At 45.7% G+C, this 18,695-nt stretch overlaps 1 protein-coding gene across 4 annotated transcripts in view; it reads left to right on the top strand.

Moving 5' to 3' along the window:
* Positions 1–18,695, top strand: part of LDLRAD3 (low density lipoprotein receptor class A domain containing 3) — a 255,355-nt gene that overhangs the window by 134,312 nt on the left and 102,348 nt on the right. For all 4 annotated transcript variants that reach the window (XM_057552877.1, XM_007181082.2, XM_057552878.1 and 1 more), the window contains one exon: positions 1,340–1,474. In XM_057552877.1, the coding sequence (XP_057408860.1) occupies positions 1,340–1,474 (135 nt within the window). The remainder of the gene's footprint in view (positions 1–1,339; positions 1,475–18,695) is intronic.

The following is an 18,695-nucleotide window of genomic DNA, read 5'->3' as shown; positions in this document are numbered from 1 at the left end:
TGCCGGCTCAGTTTGTGACCCGAGATCCCATGATGACCCCTCTTCGTTATCACCAATATCACTCCTTCAGGGAGGACCACACTCTGGGGGACCGAGGCAGACATAACTCGGGGAGCATGTCCAGCATTTCCTGAGCCTGTGCTACGTGTCAGACTCTGCTGTGTACATTTTCTCACATGTCATCTCCTTTGATGCTCAAATTAATGCTGTAAGTAGCAGGGCTAGCTTCATGGACCTGTGACCTGCACAGGCTCCGTGCTTAGCTTAGAAGCACGCCACACTTGGTTTAATGCCCAGCACTTATCTTCTTGAAGTTTTAAATAATTTTTGAACAGTTGACCTCGCATTTTCAGTTTGCACTAGGCCCTGCAAATTATGGAGTCAGTTCTGCACACAGATAAAGGAACCGAGGCTAAGAGAAGTGAAGTAAGTTACCCAAGATCACACAGCTAATAAATGGCAGACTGGGGGCTGGAGTAATTTCTACTTTGCTGCTTTATTTATTGAAAATAGAGCCCTGGAAAGAGCCTTGCTTGAATTGCACTGCAAGGAGTGAGGAAGCAAGATAAATTGTGCTGTAGAAATAGTGATTTTCCACGGAGATTTGCTTACATGTTGTTAAGTGGTTTTGTGCTGACCTTATGCTGGCTGGTTGTGACCTTCTTCCTTGAGGGGAAGGGCCATTTCTGTCATTTTTTTGGGGGCTTCCTGAAAGTGCCTGCAACAGGGAGCTGCTCAGGCTGAGCCAATGGGTTAATGGGCTTCTTTGATTGCAAAGCAGACATGGAGCTCACCTTGGTGAGCCATAAGGAAACATGAGGACTTACCAGGCTGGTCCATAGTTAGGGAACCAGAAGGATCTGACCTAGGCCTTGGATTAGATCGTGCCATCACTCCGTCAGTGGCAGAGGTTCACGGATCCCCGACCCATCTACTCCGTCTAGCTTTGCTCTTCTCTGTGTGTCTCTTTTGTTACCGACCATTCCACTCTTGACTCTCCTGGGAGATTCGGGTTTTGCCCCAGGCCCCTCAGAGGCTGCTGGCCCGCCTAGCGGTTGACCAGTTAGGGCGAGGCGTTGCCCTCTGGCCATGTTGGTATGGTTATAGGGCACCAGCATGATGACTTGGGAGAAGGAGCTTTTAGAATGGGGCGGAGTAAGTCTCGTCCTGTCCAGGTCATTGCCTGACCAGTCTCCCAGGATGGGCTTTGAGTCAGCCATCCTAGAAGGTGAGCTTGCTGCTTGCCGAGCAGGACATACCCCTGGCTGGAGAAGATTCTGGGGGGTCCTAAGGGGACTGGCTAACCTCCCTGGTGACCTGCTCTGGTTTCCCTTCACAGCGGCAAACCCTTTGCTTTGCTCCACTGCCCGCTACCACTGCAAGAACGGCCTCTGCATTGACAAGAGCTTCATTTGCGATGGGCAAAATAACTGTCAAGACAACAGCGACGAGGAAAGCTGTGAAAGTTCTCAAGGTAGGAGCCTCTCAAGCTCTAAAAAAAATAATGACGACACCGCAGCACAGTAACACTGAAGAAAACAACACCCACCCGTGTCCAAATACAGCAGCCATGTTAATTTCTGCTCTTTACCTCGAAGCCCTCGTACACATGGTTCTAACCGCAATGCACCTACCATTTCGTATTTCTCACGCATTAAATATCAAATATACATTTTCTCTTCAAAACTGCAATTTGTCCAGCTGCATTGCACACCGTCACGGTGCTCTACTGTGGTTTTCTAAATTGTTGCATTGTTGGGGGCCACTTAGGTTGTTTCTTTCCATTGAGTTGCTTCTTCAGGATAAATTCGGCAGAGTGAGACATCTGCACGGTTCATGACTACACCTCGTCATACAGCTGTTTGGAAATTTAAAAAAATTCTCCATTGCTGCTAGTATCATCTGCACGTGTCGGGTTTATAGTAATATCCCAGGCATTCACTGTTGTTCCCTTTTTCCCATTTTTGCTGATTTAGTAGTCATAGAATGATAGCTCCCCAAATGCTTTAATTTGCATTTCTCTGATTATGAGCAAAGTTAACATTTTCCCCTGGGTGTTTGTTTACTGCTTTGTTTCCTCTTCTATGAATTGCCTATTCCTATCAGAGCTCTCAGCCTCAGAGCTGTTGAATGGAAACTGAAGGGTGCATTTGGGGATGGAAAGAGGAGCTTTTTAGGAAACCCAGAAGGACATGGAGGGGTCATATCCTCCCCTGTTAAAACTGACTGGGTACGTTTCTTTACTCATTGTCTCTTTTCCAGTAGACAGGTATTTATTTCTTCAGTGATTAGAAAAAAATACAAAGATTTACAAATGCATGTCAATTTTAAGTCATCCTAAAAAGTATATATTTCTAATGTTATAAACAGGTATCATCCATATGTAATCTTTACTTTTCTCACTTAGTATTATGTTGCTATGATCCATCCATTTTATTGTTTGTTGGCAGAGTTCATTTGTTTTGACCGTTATTCAGTATTTCACTGTATGACTGTACCACAGTTTATAAATTTAATAATACTGTAAGAAAGAAAAGCAAGAGAAAGATGGATAGCTGGTTAATTCATATGTTGGGCGACAGGAAAGATGGGAGGTAAGATGAAGTTAGGTGCAGGTTCCTTTCAAGGTCCTGGCTTTTATTTTGGTTGGTGTTTATTATGTTATTAAAAATGAATGAATGACTGGGTCATGCATAGACCACTGGTGAGAGTGCACCACAAATTAAGGAATTATGAGCCATCCAAATCCGTATGCCTGGGGTCCATAGACGAGAGAAGACAAAATGTGTATCTACATGGACTTTGCCAAAATTTGTACAGAGAGCAGCTCTGGGAAGTGAGTCTTGGGTAGAGGTAGCTTCTGATTGTCCTGACCTAGAAAATTCCCTCCTCGTGTCTCCTCCTCACCAGTGGTTCTCAAGGTTTAATCCTTAGACCGGCAGCGTCAGCATGACTTGGGAACTCTTTGGGAATGCAAAGCTCAGGATGTACCCAGGTCCACCGAATCGACCCAGGAGGTGGGCCCAGCAGTCTGTATTTTAACAAGCCCTCCAGGTGAATCGAATTCACGTGCACATCTGTGAACCGCTGTTATCCACTAACTTTAGAGAGGTTTCTAATCTTGCCATTTGCCTAGGGATTTCTAAACTTCTGATTCAGTGGTAAACGGCAAGGTGTTTCTAGGCTTACGCAAAGTCACATTTTTATAAACCAAAGCATATGGCGTTGGGCCATTGGCCATCAGCCACCGGCAGTGGTAGAGGAACAGTAATCACAGAATCAAGTAAATATTAGCTTAGATAGGCGGGATTGAGAAAAATTTTCCATATATATTGTTTCTTATGCGTTTATGTATCCTAGACTCACTAATGGTGCCCTGAGATGGTCAGCAAAAGGACTTTCAAGTCTAAAACTTGGAAGTTAGGGAATTCGTCCTGATGCTTTTAGCAACACCTACAATGGTCCCCCTTAGACCATGCCTATCCCAGCATTTTGCTGAAGCAGATTTTTGCTTGCCCTTAAGAAGAACTGTTCCTCTGAAGGCTGGTTCAAGTCCAGCTCGTTTCTCTCTATATATTGTACTCTCATATTATAAGCATGAGGGGTAGGAAGAGTTGGTGGTGGACACATACACACAAAGCCCAACTCTTGGCAAATGTCTTACTTGGAGCAACTTACCTTAGAATCTCAGCTTTGTGCCTTCAATACCCAAATGACCTCCCATTAGAAAATAAGCTCTGTTTGCACGTGCTCTCAGAAAACTAGTCCCATCAGGGCATGGGTAACAGCTGTCCACTGCCGTCAGTGTGACAGCTTCTGAGCAAGGATGCCCATTGTGGAAAGGCATCTCCATTAGCTACCTAAGAACAGGAAGCTTTTTGGCCTCTCGAATCACACAAGATCCTAACTAGTAGCATAGGTAGTGCCCTGCACAGAGTGGATTCAGTGAGTGCTGAAGACTAGAAAAGATTTCTTTGTAAGGTGTTGTTATTAAGCTGTGTTTAATTTGTACCTTGCGCAGTATTACACTGTACACGTGCTAAAGTTACGTGAGTTCAAATATCCATAATCTATTAAAATAATCGTAAAAAGTATTATTATTATTGTTGAACAGATTATTATTATTAACAGTATTATTATTATATTGAACAGATGATTCTGTCATTCTCTCGATGGGAGTATGCCCCCCCATTGCGCATGAGATGGTAATCTGGACCTCCGTTCCCTTGTCCAGTCTGCAGTTTTGCATCTCTCTTAACGATGTAAACGTCCCTCTGCTCCGAGTGTGATTCTGGTATTGAAGGGTATGCTTTTCTCTATCATGTAGCTGCTAAAGCAAACTGACTGCTGATTTTGGTGTTAAAAGGAACACCGTTGTGCCCATGCTGGGGGAAAACCTGACCCATACTGGGCTTTTGAGAGACTGTAGTGTCTTCCTGAGGAATTTCAGAGGCTTCTTGAGTAGACAACATATCGTCTTATACCATGTAGGATTTGACCTATTGTCATCTTAATAACAGCGAATATTTATCGAGCCCTACCCTGCACCGGATACTGTGCTGGACACCTTCTGTACACGAGCTCATTTAGTTAAAACACATCCTATCTGCTTCTGCTGGGCTTCCAGCCCTTGAAAAATGCATCTTTGCTTTCAGTTGATGTGGGAAAAGAAAATTATATTTTACAATGTTTATTTTGATGGAGTGGAGAAAACTGACCCCAAGACAGGAAATAGGGTGCTTGAAATACTCCTAATTTGATGAGGGTATGAAAAAGTCGTGTCTCCATTGAGAGACTCCAGCTCTGGGTGCACCTCTCCTTCCTTCTTCCTCTCGTCCCCATTTAGTTCCCTTCCTTACGCTGACCTTTCAAAGCAACAGCAAACCCTGCCAGGACTCGGAGGCGGGAATGGGACCATGAAAGTGCAGTCATTACTGTACCTTTCGATTCCAGATGGGATGTATTGGAGACCAAAGAACACTGTGGTGGAATCGAATTGTAACTGCGGCTTCATTCATTGGAAGCATAACCTGTTACCAGATAATTCCACAAGCAGTGGCTTTGGAGCAAGCTTTGCATATGGCTTTCTGTTGCTTAGGAACTTTCCCTGGGAGGGTGCATCTGAGGGTCAGCAGGTGCTGCCGTGCACATGTGGGCTGTGGCCAGCACTCAGGTGGCCTTAAATATGTTGGATTCAGTCCTAATTGAACAGATAGACTCTTTCCAACTTTGGATACATGGCAATGTGGCAGGCAGCCTTCAGTGGTCTCCAGCCCCTGGGGTTCATGCCCTGGTATAATCCCATCCCTTTGCATGTGATCTGGACCTTGGAACTAACTTTTTTTTTCAATTGTGGCAAACTACACTTAACATAAAATTTACCATATTAACCATTTTTTAAGTATATGGTTCAACAGTGTTAAGTACATTCACCTTATTGTGCAACCAATCTCCAGAACATTTCCATTTTGCAAAACTAAAATACTCTATACCCATTAAACAATAACTCCCCATTCCCCCTGCCCCAACCCCTGGCAACTGCTGTTCTACTTTGTTTCTATGAATTTGACTATTCTAGATACCTCATATAAATGGAATAATACAGTATTTGTCTTTTTGTGACTGGCTTGGTTCACGTATGGTATGTCTTCAGAGTTCATCCGTGTTGTAGCGTATGTCAGAATTTCCTTCCTTTTTAGTTAGGGCTGAATAATACTCCATTGTACATTGGTACCACATTTTGTGTATCCATTCATCTGTTGATAGACACTTGAGTTGCCTCCACCTTTTGGGTTTTGTGAGTCATGCTGCTGTGAACATGGGTGTACAAATTGTGACTCGCTTTTTACAAAGAAGATAGCAGCAGAAGTGATAGGATGTCAATTCCAAGATAAGATTACAAAAGACTCCACGTCTGTTTTGCTTATTCTGTCTTGCTCACTCTGACGGCAGCGGCTGCCATGTTGTAGGCTGCACCATGGATAGGCCCACGCGGCAAGGAACTGGGGGGGGCTCCGACCAAATGCCAGCAGGGAATGGAGGCCTCCAGGAGCTACAGGAGTGAGCTCAGAAGTGGCCTCTCCCTTCGTCCAACCTTGAGCTACCTGCAGCCCCAGGAGTCACCTCAACTGTAGCCTTGTAAGAGGCTTGAGCCAGAGCTCAGCCACTCCTGGGTTTCTGAGCCACAGAAACTGTGAGATAATAAATGTTTGGTTCTTTAAGCCTGTAGGTTTTTGGAGTAATTGTTATGGCATAATAGAGAACCGATACCATGAATACCTCTTAAGTGGGCCCCACCTCTGATCGTTCTAGGAACAGAGAGCTTATGAAGACTCAGGTGATGGTGAGTCAGTCCTTTGGAAGGAGATCAAGCAGGGTGTTTATAAGAATAGCCATCATTTTAAGCACTAACTGTCAGGCACCATTCCAAGCATTTTACTTACATTTTCCTACTCAGTCCTCACAAAATCCCTGTGAGAGGAGGATCCTCTCATAGAAAATGACCCCCATTTTTCCCGATGAAGAACCCAAGGAACAGAGAGGTTCCATAGTTGTGCCACGTCCACACAGCGAGTAAGTGGTGAAGCCGGGAATGGGAACTCAGGTCCTCTGACGTACGAGCTACCATTCTCCATCACCCCGTGATGTAGCCGTGCGGTTAGTACTGCCCTGGGACCAGGAACAGCAGACATGGCCCGGCCTGGGTCCTGTGAGCTCAGAGGGGAGGTTGTGTATGAGGCTGGCCTATTTCCTCTCTTTGTACTCAAGGTTCCCTCGCAGTCAGAAAGACCAATGATGCCTTTTCACCTTCCTGCCTCCTGAGGAGTGCCAGGAAGATAAGCTCTTCTGAAGAAGCCACCAATGCCAGGATAGTTAATTGAGTATATTGGCAATTGGGTTGCCATTTCTTTATCTTGCTTGCTGTATACTGGTGATAATGCTTAGAGGAGAATTTGGAAAGCTGGCCATGAGGTTTGGCAACTCACCAGAAGTAACAGTGACAGCTTTGTCCTGTTTCTTCTGTAGAGTTGTGTGTGTGTGGGAGAGAGAGAGAGGGGGCAAAGAGAGCACATGAGCTGTCCTTTTGAGCATTTTTGTTAGAGGGCACGTAATTGGGTGCCCCCATGTGCCGGGCCCTGAGCTGCATGCAGGGGATACAGAAATGGTCTTGGTGTCTCTTGAATTGTGTTCTCCCCTATAATTCATATGTTGAAGTCCTAAACCCCAGGATGTGACCTTGCTTGGAAATTGGGTCATTGCATTGTAATTAGTTAAGATGAGGTCACACCGCATGAGGGTGGGCCTCTAATCCCATATGACTGGTGTCCTTATCAAAAGGGCATGTTTGGGCACAGATACACAGAGGGAGGCGGCCATGAGAACATGAAGGTAGAACTTGGGTGATGCGTCTACGAGCCAAGGAATGCCAGAAATTGCCAGCAAACCGCCAGAAGCCGGGGAAGAGGCACTTCCAGTCTCCAGAACCGCGAGACAGGAAATTTCTGTTGTTGAAGCTGTCTAGTTGGTGGTGCTTGGTTACAGCAGCCCTAGCAAATCCATACGGCTCCCCGGAAGTCACATCAGGCAGAGCACAGCCCTACGCCAAGTGCCACAGCAGAAATACAAACAAAGAGACACAGAACTGCTGGAGAGTGACCAAAGTGCAAAAGCAAAGGGAGATGAGAACATAAGGGAGCTGTGAAAGCACTCGGTGTCTTCATGGAATCGGGACAGTTGAGGGTGCACCCTCCTGGTGGGGAGAGGTGCTGGGTAGAGCTGTGCTTGCTTAATGGGGCATCTCCCAGGTTGCATTTTGAGACGTTCATTTTCTATACTTGGTGTGCAGGCCTCATTAACTCTGTCTCCACAACAGCCCTGGGACTGAAATCAGGGCACCAGAACTCCTCCAAGTTTCCTTAAAGTCCTGACCAAGACCATCAACACTTCTGTTGTCCAGTCACCTTAGGACAGTTGGACTTGGGTCTTTCACCCTCTGGTCCTCATGCCCCAGGTGACCTAAATTAGCCAGTCACCCTGGTGGTTGCCAAGGGGGAGGGGGTTAGGGAGGGGTGGAGAGGGAGGTGGGGTTAGCAGACGTAAGCTTTTATATAGAGAATGGGCAAATGACAAGGTCCTACTGTACAGCACAGAGAACTATATTCGATATCCTGTGATAAACCATAATGGAAAAGAATATGAAAAAAAAGAATATATATATATATATATGTGTATAACTGAGTCACTTTGCTGTACAGCAGTAATTAACACAACATTGTAAATCAACTGTATTTCAATTTAAAAAAAATTTTTTTAATAAATAAAATAGCCAGTCACCCACTCAGATTGGGACCCGGAGCCTAGGCTTACAATGGTTACATAATCAGCTGCAGAAAGAAAGAATTAGGGATAGTGATTGCTTCTTACTCTATCCTCTCAAATAAATACCTCAAATAAAGCTTGACAGCCGAGGGAGCCAAGGAGGAGGGTCCTTGTGCCTGCTGGGCAGAGGGCTGACCTGTTCAGACCACCACTGCTAACTCAGGGGCTTTCACCCGTGGTGACCAGGGCCGTGTTCTGTATGGTCCATTAAGGGAGCTGTCCTTCAGTGCTGTGGACATGTGAGGTTGGTGTCCCTTCACAGACCTCTCCTCCATACGGGGCCTATGGTGGGCGGATTCTTACTCTCACGTCTTTACTCCCCATCTCTAGCCTGTGACAGTAGCCAGAGGAAGTGTCCCTACCTGTGGATGCCAGGCTTGCTTTGGCCGTGGAATGTTGCTAGATGGACAAGAAGGGAGATTGGAACGTGCTGTGCCCCTGTGCTTGGTCTCCTTCATTCTGATGATCTGCTATGAGACAAATATACTACTGGTCCATGGAAAAGTGTCACAGGGGTCAGACCTGAACCCAACCCACAACCTGGGGTCAGTCCCAGCTGAGGCCACAAAGATACAGCCAACCGGCAGACCCATGGCAAGATAATAAATCTCTAAAGTGGTCAGTCACTGAGATTTTAAGGTGTACTTGTGACGTAGGAAAACCCGACTAATATCAGATCTTCGGGAAATGTGTGTGTAGGTCAGTATGTACTTATCAGGTATTTATTGATGGCTGCCATGTGCCAGGCACTGTGCTGATTAGATACAGGGACATACCTTATTTTGACAAACACCAAGATGCCATCAAGTGTAAGACCCACTATTATTTTATGTCATGCTGAGAAAGAGAAAGTGGTGACAAATTATGACGGACTATTGATTTTAAGATGCATCCCAATTTTGGAATGTTAAAATGGGAGAAAAAAAATGTGGCTTTTAGAATGGAAGATGGGACTAGGCGGTAATAGGGAACAAGATGAGTGTGCTCTCTACTCTGATGGCATCTACACCCTAGTAGGAAAAACAGGCATTGAGTTGGTTACTGGTGTGAGGAGTGTGTGGAAAAGGCAAAGACAGGATGCTTTGGAAGCGAGTGACAGGACTCTATAGGGTACTGAGACCTTCCTGAGAAAGTGATGCTGAAGCTGAAACGGGAAGGATAAGGAGGAATTAACTGGATAAGAGGAGGGCAGGGTGGGGGGCGGAGAAGAACCTTCTCGGCAGAAGGAACTGTAGGGTAGAAGATCCAGGATTGAGCATTTGAACAGCGTGGTGCATTTAAAGGACCGAAAATCCACGTGACACCCTCTCCCTCTGGTGGACAGGAGGAGAATAACTTGGAAGGAAGCTGGAGAGGTCAGCAGTGGCCTGGTTTGGTGGCCTGGGGAGCCACATGAAGGATCTTGGACTTTCTCTATGGGCAGTGGGAAGTCATGGACCAGACGTGTGAAGGTGATGGCAGTGGGGATGGATGGGCCGATGGCTCCAAGAAGTGTTTGGGGCTGGCATCGTCAAGATTTGATGATAAACTGCATGGGGGTGGCCAGGGGTAGAAATGGCCTGCGGCAGGTCACTGTGGGGATGCTGATTTTGTGGGACCGGAGAACCTGCTGTAGCATCTTCCAGTTGCCCTTCCTCTCCAGGCCCCCCACTGGATAATTGAGAGGAAAAGGAGCTTATGCTTTTGGAGGAGACCTTTGCTTTCTGTCGCAAGATAAAACCAAGTGACTGTGCAGCCAAAGATTTGTAGAGAAATCGTGGAGGGCATGAGATGGGAGAAGTGCTAGTTTTTTGTTTCATTTTCAAGTATGAATGGAAAAGAGCTTTATCTATTTTTTAAAAATAGTAGTCTGGGGTTAGGGGATCCAACCCAAAATGTCACAACCTAGAATTCGTTGGGTGGTCAGTACTTACCACAAAACTCGTGCCGCCAGACAATGTCAAGAGCGTCGTTAGAGGGGTCCTTGGAGCGAGTCGTCACCCTGAAAGAATTTATTTGGCTTTACCTACAATAAAACCGCTGGAGGTACAGTTAACAGGAGGAGTGTGGAAGCCGTTTCTTCACTTTTCATTTAAGAGTTTGAAAGCCCACCTGGGCCGGGAGAGGCAGAAATGCTGACTTCATTGGAAGAACCAGAAGGAGGTTGAGAGAGGTTGATTGTGCCTTTCTGTGTCTGTGGGGCTCTCTTCTTAGTAACCGAGTGTTTGCATCACGAAAGCCTCCATTTCTTTAACCACCACAGCGGGCATTTGAGGATTTCTAACATGTCCTTCATTTAGAAGCAAGTCAGAATGATTCTCCATTCACAACAGTAATTGCTTCCTGATCTGGTAGCCACCATGCTCATCTTCAGAGCTGTTTCTGCGATCTCCCCCGTTCCCCACCTACGTTCCCCGTCTCTCCCCCGTCCTGGCTTCTGCCCCCATCTGTCCCTCCCTCTCCCTGGCGTGTGGCAGATCCCGCCTGGACACATGGCAGAGCGTGCTCTTCCTGAGGCAGGTGGGCTAAGGTTCGGGGCAGGGGGACTGAGTATGAGGCTTACTGTCTCTCTGCAAGTTTTCTGAGCTGGAGGACAAGCCGTGTTGTGCTGTTTGATAGTGCAGGGGACATTTGTCTGTCCATGGACAGCTTGTGGCCCTCAGCTCCCCACCCAGTACCCTTTCACTGTCTTGACTCTTCCTCCTCTTCCTTCAAACACAGATCATTTGCACAGTGCCTGCTACTGCCCCGCCCACCTGGGTTCTGGAAGAAACACAAAGCTCAATCAGATCACAGTTGCTCATAGTCAGCAAGGGAGAAACATAACGCCCCACGGATAATTACCCTGAAATGTGATAAATGCTGTAATAGAAGAAGGAACAGCACCCCGTGGGGGACACGAGGACATGCGTGGGACAGTGGCGAATGACTGTTTTCCCTAGGGGATATGGGAAGCCTTCAGAGGAGTGAAATCTCTGCCCAGTCGTTAAGCATAAATAAAAATGGACCCAGCAACAAGCACGAGGCTGGGCATCTAGCCAGAGGGAATAGCATATTCAGAGACAGAGATTCCAAATGGCCAGAGCAAAGTGTGCTTGTGTGTGTGTGTGTGGGGCGGGGGGGGGGGGGGGGGTGCGTGGAGGGACGTGAAGCTGTCAGGGGGGTTGAGGCTAGCTCGTCAGGCCCCCTCCCTGGGTGCTTCCGTTGGAAGGTGGAGCCCGAGGAGGAAAATCAGGAGAAATAATTTTTTACCAAAATGATTTTATTCTTTACCAAATAAAATAAAATGATTTTATTCTTTACCAAATGCTCCTCTCTGGTAAAGGAATTCACAGGAGGGGCTGGTTATCATTGCCTGCAATGAGAATTTTGATTCTCCGTGGGTCTTATAGAGCTTTGCTATCCCATTGGCGGGGGAGATCTAATTGAGACTTGGGGATACTGTAAATGAGACCACAGAATAATAGATTCTGTGAATTCTCCAGGATGAGAATAGCTTGGGCGGTTAGATGGCCACATGCTGGGTATTTCCATCTGCCACCCTTGACTAGAGGCTTGAAAATCTCCCTGGGGTTATGCAATCCAGTAAATATCTTTCTTTTTTTGGCCCCGGTTTGGCTACCTGAGAGCTCTGTGACCTGTGGGAAATGAAAAGGTGCTCTGATGTTGCAGATATCGTGTCATATCCCCCAAATGCTCCCAGCACCTCTTTCTTGTTCCCTCCTTGTTTCTCTCTGGAAATTCAGCAGGTTATGTCTGGTTAGTCTTTGGTTCTGAAATGCCACAAAATGACACTTACCCACGTTTCCCTTCTGTGAGTTCTCTTCCCTGAGATCTTGTGCCCTATGTAATGTGTGCGCTGCTCAAATTACCGTCAGTGGGTCAGCTTTTATTGAAGGTCTTCTTTTTCAGAGCGCACTGCTAGGTGCTATGAGAAATCAAGAGACTTCCTAGCAGCAGCTCTATTTCCTAGTAACTTATTTTTCAGTTGGAGATGAAGACCAGGAATACATAACCACTCCTTTGATCAACACTACTAACTTGAGAAATGTCCCGTTAAGCCCTTGCGTTTGACAATATGTATACATTAATGCTCCATATGTTCTGGGTGCCCAAGTATATTGAATATGTCGTGTTAGCTGCCCTGTCCTCAGCTCCTTCCAGACGGTCTACTCCACTCAGGACCTTTGGAAGGGCAAAGGTCACTTTCCAAGACAGTTCCCCGCCACCTCAGCCACTGTTGACCCAACTGGGCTTAGACACCTGACCCACGACCAGTCAGTTCATGGGCTGGCCAGCAGCGTATCAGAATGACTGTCTCAAACTCAGACACTCAGGGCTGAGTCAGCCTTAGGAGGCTGAGCAAACACTGTGTAGAGGTAGGACCCAGCCACGTGGCAGCCACAGTTGGGAAGGGCAGAATTCACAGTTGAGAGTGCTGGTCTGCTTAGAGGGGACGTCTAAGAGGCCAGAGGTGGCAGCCCCCAGAGAGGGATGGAGAGAGTATTTGCTTTATCCTGGATGGCTTCCCAATTCCCAGCTCTAGCTCCCATGAGGCCCAATGTCTCTACCTTTCACTGAGGCCTCTGGGACCTAGAGCAGAACTTTGTCTTCATTTGAACTGGCTTGAGTGAGTTACAAGTGATCATCTACTGAAAGAGTGGTCAGTGTCAGTCATCCATGGAATCATGGAAGACTTATATTATGTACTTCAGACAATTAGGAGGGACTCAGAAGATGGGAGATGTAGAGAAAACAGGGATGTGAGCAAATTGGGGGGAATCTTTAGGATCTGGTTTCTAGTGTTTCTTCTCTGATTCTTTCTAACATTAGGTTCTTAGTTTAAAAGACTAGAGACAGTCCAGGGACTATGTATTAGTTAGGAAATAGGCTAAGCTGCTGTAACAAAGAGACCCCATCATATAGTGGCTAAAATACGATGGAGGTTATAACTTAAATAAGTGCCTTAAATAAGATGAATTCTCTCACATATAACATCCCAAAGATGAGCAGTCTGGGCCAGTAGGGAGCTCTGCCCTCTCCCAAGGTTGCTCCAAAGGGCACTATTTCCCAGATATCAGGAAGGAGGAAAGAAGGGGAAACCAGGATAGGCTGCTTCATTTTCAAGGCAATGAACTGAAAGTTGCACACATCACTTTTATTTCTAATCCAGAGACCTGAACTTAGTCACATGACCATAACTAGCTGCAAGAGAGGCTGAGAAAGGTATTCTTAATCATTTGGGTATTTATATGCTCAACTAAAACCCAGGAGTATATATCTGAAAAGACAGAAAGGGAGAATGGATAGATACTGGGGAATAATTGGCCACACTCTCTGCCACAGTCTCTTTTAAACTGAGCTGATATTTCAAAGATTGGTGTATGCCAGCAGTATGTCTTGTAGGTTTTTTACATGGACCACCACCAGACCACAGACTTCTATCTGAGTGGCATTCATTCCCACAGCCTGAGAGAGAACACTCTGAGGTGTGTGCTTTGCCTCCTTGGGCTCTGAAACAGGTCTGAGCTGAAGTGCTCTGCAGTGCCAACTGGGGAAACTCAGGTACACACCCAGTGGGGGCAGCCCCTCTGCATCCCCAGATGTATAGTTGAAAAGGCACTTCACGTATTTCTTTGTTCCTTCACGGTCTCATTTATTGTAAGCCCGTTGTGACCCTTTGTAAGCTTTTACCTTGATTTTGCAGTGTGATCAAGGTGATAGTTATTCTTTAGATGGCAGGAACATGACTTTGATTTTGCTTTTTTCACAGAAGTCAGTGGGCCACAGATTTAGGTCAGTTTGCATCTGAAGGAAATCTCCAAGGACAGGTGCTTTGTCCTCATTAGCTGATTTGTTAGGCAGTCTTTCCCTTGTGGCTCAGAACCTTTTATAGATGTTTCCCTCAAACGCTTTTGGTCTACCCGTGCCTGTCTGCTTCCCTTCTGGAAATGTGTATTTGGCGAAAGTGACTCTCTGGTGTGTCCCTCCCCGCTGTCCACATCCCCATGCTATCCACAGTTCAGTTACTTCTCTCTTTCTCCCAATCTGAGTGTGACAGTTTTAAAATATGTCCACATATTCTTTGTCATCCTTCCATCAAGAAGTGGAGCCTTCCCCTGGAAACTGGCCTGGCTTTTGTGACTATTTTGATCAACAGAGTACGATAGAAGTGATACTGTGTGATTTCTACGACTATAAAAGGCCGTGCAGCTTCCTCCTTGCTCTTGGAATACTCCCTGTTGAAAGCTTCAGAAGCCATGTAAGCAGTCCAGCTGCCCTGAGGCTGCCCTGTTGTAAGGAAGCCCAAACTAGTCTATACAGAGAGACCTTGGAGAGGCCCCTGAGGGAGGAGAGAGGTGCCTGGGCGGCCCATGGCTGCCTCCGCCACTGTCTGGTTACAGCGGTATGTGAGACCCCCAAGCCGGAAGTGCTGCTCCTTTCCTGAATTCCTGAACCACGGAAACTGTGAGAGATAATGAAGTGTCATCGTTCTGAGCCATTTGGGGATGATTTGTTACGCAGTTGTTGCTCACTGGAACCTCAGTCAATCGAAAGGCGTCTCCCTTTGCCATTACTCTGCTCCTTGAAAGAAAGAAGCTGATTGGCTCAAACCCTTCACTGGGCCTCTCATTTCCCAAGAGGGCTTTCATGTGGTCCTTATGTTCCTGAGCTCTCACGAAGAGGGTGTTGCACACAGAGACTGGAAAGGCTGCTGACCAGCAGGCTCTGCTGTGTCCTGTCTCAGTCACACAGAGCTACTCCTGGTCACCCCACAGTCACCCCATAATTCACGGGGGCTGCGTGAGGCGCTTCTGATGGAAGCTGAGCCCACGTCCCTAACCTACCACTTCCTCAGTGTGAGACAGTTACCTGGGGGGCTTTATTTTCTCTGCCAGCCCTGTGTAGGCACGGAGGATACAGAGAACATTCGATGTGAGAAAGTCAAAAAAAAAAAAAAAATCAGGCTTTAGGTATAAATTTCGGAGCCAGCTGCTTTCCAAGACCTCCCATCGCCTTGCAGCGGTATCAGCCATATTCGTGATACAACACATTCAGAGCCCAGACTTTGCATAGGGTCAGGCGGAAGCTCTGCCATTTAGCAGCTCTGTGACTTTGGGCAAGTTGCTTAACCCCTCTGAGCCTCTTCAACACCAAGATGAGAAGGCCTGCCTGCAGGATTGCTGGAAGGAAAAGTGAGAGAAGGCGGCAGAGCATGGAGCTCAGAGCAGGTACTCCTGAGTGTGGGTTCCATTCCCCAGGGGTTAGCGTTCCTCTCTATAACCAGCAACCACCATAGCTGCTGGCCAGAGCCTTTTCCTCTTTGGAGAAACACTAAATGTAAAAGAATCAGGTGAGCTCTCCAGGGTGCTCTGTCTCTGACAGCTAACAAGCTTTTCTCCTTCCTGCCTACCAGCAAGGAGCCAGGCCCCAGGCTTGGTTTCATTTGGCATCTTGCTTTCTGGCCTACCCAAGTGGAAAAAGCAGTGGAACATTCCAGGTGGTGAACATTCAGATAGAGGTTGGGTGGAGCAGACCCTCTGCCAAGGAACCAGGGGTGTGGGGTGCTCAGGAGGGGCTTCTGTTGTCAGAGCGTCTCAATAATAACTTCCCTGGTTACGTCCTTGGAGAAGCTGTCTTATTGGTAAGTAACAGAGGTGAATTCATATTAGCCTTTGTTCATTCAGCAGATATTATCGTGTTGGGCATTTGGGACGCGTCATTGAATAAGCAGGCCCCCTACATTATGTGGTTTTCTCCATTTCTGAGGACCAGCACCAGTTTAAAAGTCATGTGTAAGTCTTGGTCAGTCTGGAAGAAATTACTTTGATGATTTATCAGGAGGAACAAAGATTAGTCTTCTGATTGCAGGGTCATCTTCTAGAGCAAAAATTGTGAGGTAGAATCTGGAAGAAAAGAGGGAAATAAGTCTCTGGAGTGACTGATCATCCATTCTACACAATCACACTTTGAGATGTGAAGAAAAGACGAGTCCCCTCAAACTAATTTATGGCGTGTTTTCTATTAGAATTGCAAAATTCGCACAGAGGGTGTTAAAATATGACTTCACATCATATTTAATACGTGCTATATTTAAAACTGGGATAAGAACTGAAACGTGAAGCAAAAACCAGAAGGGTTTTGCTGGGTTCTAAACTAATCTTCGTTCTGCTGTTGTCTTTTTTTGTTTCCATTATTGTCCCTTTTTGTTTTTCATTAAAAGTATTTTGAATCAGAACCACGCCATGAATTTTCAAACTTAATCAACTAGAGTGAATCTGAAGCATCGCAGCACCCCAGCTGGAACTGGACCGGTAGTGGTCTGAGTTCCCGGCTCCCCATGCAGTCTGACAGTGTGACAGGCAGCATGATGGCCGTGGCTGCAGCCATGTCCACAAGACTGAGGTCCACGTGGGCTCTGCCAGTTCAGAAATGCCTTAAATGGCACTGTTCTCTGCTTGGTCAACCCTTTAGCTCCCAATCTGGTAGTAAAATTCAGATGATTCTGTAAGATGTTTATATCCACCGAGGAAAGACCTGGAAGGTGGAAATGAGTGTGATCAGGGTTCTATGGAGGCAGAAATTACTAAAGAGGAAGGCAGTATGGCCAGGGGCAAGGGCTGTTTGGAGCTAAAAGAGTTACCCTGGAGAAATGTAGGTGAGAGAGAGGGTGTTTGGAAATGTTGATGGTGAATTTCAAAATGATGGGGCAGGGGGTGGAGACATGATTGGCGTTTAGTGGATGGGGTCAGGGAAATTTAATGCTCTTCATCGTGGGGTGCAGTCTCACAAAGAATTGGGCCCCCCTCCCCCAAATGCCATTAATGGTATTCTCTCTCTGCTTGAGAAACATTAGATAAACTCTTTGATTTTTTTTAAAGGATAAAATGGAGGCCCAGAAAGTGATTTGCCCAAGGTCACACAGCTTGGAAATGACAAGACCGGGCAGGAATCCAATTCTTCAGACCCTGAAACTCAGGTCTTTTCCCATTATGCTCTTTGTGAGGGGGAAAAAGAACTTAAGAGTTAGTAATTAGAGGGAAAAACATCTGCATGATATTGTAAATGGTATTGGCACATTATACACTGTGTCATTTGACACATACACATCTCCCAAGAACAGAAGCAAAAAAATAAGAATCTGTGTCTGAAATACCTCACTTTCTGCCAATCGAAGGCTCTAAACTGAACTCTATATTCAATTTGGGAGTCCTGAACACCAATACAGGAGGTATTAATTGAAAGTATATTGGATTGTTTTGGGATTTTTCAAACAGCTTTATTGAGATGTAATTTACATACCATACAAGTCACCCATCTAAAGTGCTCGATTCAGTGTTTTTTAGTATATTCACACGGTTGGACCACTATCTAATTTTAGAGCATTTTTATTACTCCAAAAAGAAATCCTGTCCCCATGAGCAGTCATCCTGAGTTATTTGTCTTTTTATTGTTGAGTTGCAAGGGTTTTTTATATCTTCTTCAAACAAGTCCATGTCAGATATATGATTTCCAAATATTTTCTTCCATTCTGTGAGCTGCCTTTCCACTTTCTTGACAGTACCATTTGCAGCACAAAAGTTTTTAATTTTGATGAAGTCCAATTCATCTATTTTTTTCTTTTGTTTGTACTTTTGGTTTCATATCTAATAAACCATTGCCTACTCCAAGGTGCCAAAGATTTATTCCTATGTTTTTTCTAAGAGTTTTATAGTTTTGGCCGTTACATTTAGGTTATGATCCATTTTGAGTTCATTTTTATATATGGTGTGAGTCAGGAGTTCAGATTCATTCCTTTGCCTGTGGATATCCAGTTGTCCCAGCCTTTCTTGTTGAAAGGCTGTTCTTTCCCCTTTGAATTGTCTTGGCACCCTTGTCTGCTTTGTTTTTTAATAAATACACTACCTAGACTCCCTCAGCTATATTTCTGGTCTGGGGACAAGTTCACAAGTAGTGCGTGACAGTCCTTTCTTTCTCGAGATTTATATTCAGTTAGGAGGAGCTGAGAAACACACGTGAAATAAGACAAAGCTGTGTGATGATGTAGCAAGCTTTTTTAAAAAAGTGGTCAGATCCCTTCCTCATTGGATGACTTCATCATACCATGTACCTCTCCTTCATCAAGGCAGTGGCAATCTCTTTCACCTGAATCATAATATTTTTACTCTGCAGGTAGTGGTAGTAGCAGCCCTAGTTGTACTAAGTGGAAACTGTCATGTGCATGTTTACTATGTGCTGGGCACTTCTCTGAGCATTTCGTACATGTCAATCATTTAAACCTTGCAAGAACCCCATGAGGCAATAACTATTATCCACATTTTATCAAGGAAAAAAAA

The sequence above is a fragment of the Balaenoptera acutorostrata genome, chromosome 9 (assembly GCF_949987535.1).
Source record: "Balaenoptera acutorostrata chromosome 9, mBalAcu1.1, whole genome shotgun sequence".
Classification (NCBI taxonomy): Eukaryota; Metazoa; Chordata; class Mammalia; order Artiodactyla; family Balaenopteridae; genus Balaenoptera; species Balaenoptera acutorostrata.
The sequence above is the reverse complement of the archived record's forward strand: the minus strand, read 5'-3'. Positions and strand labels throughout refer to the sequence as shown.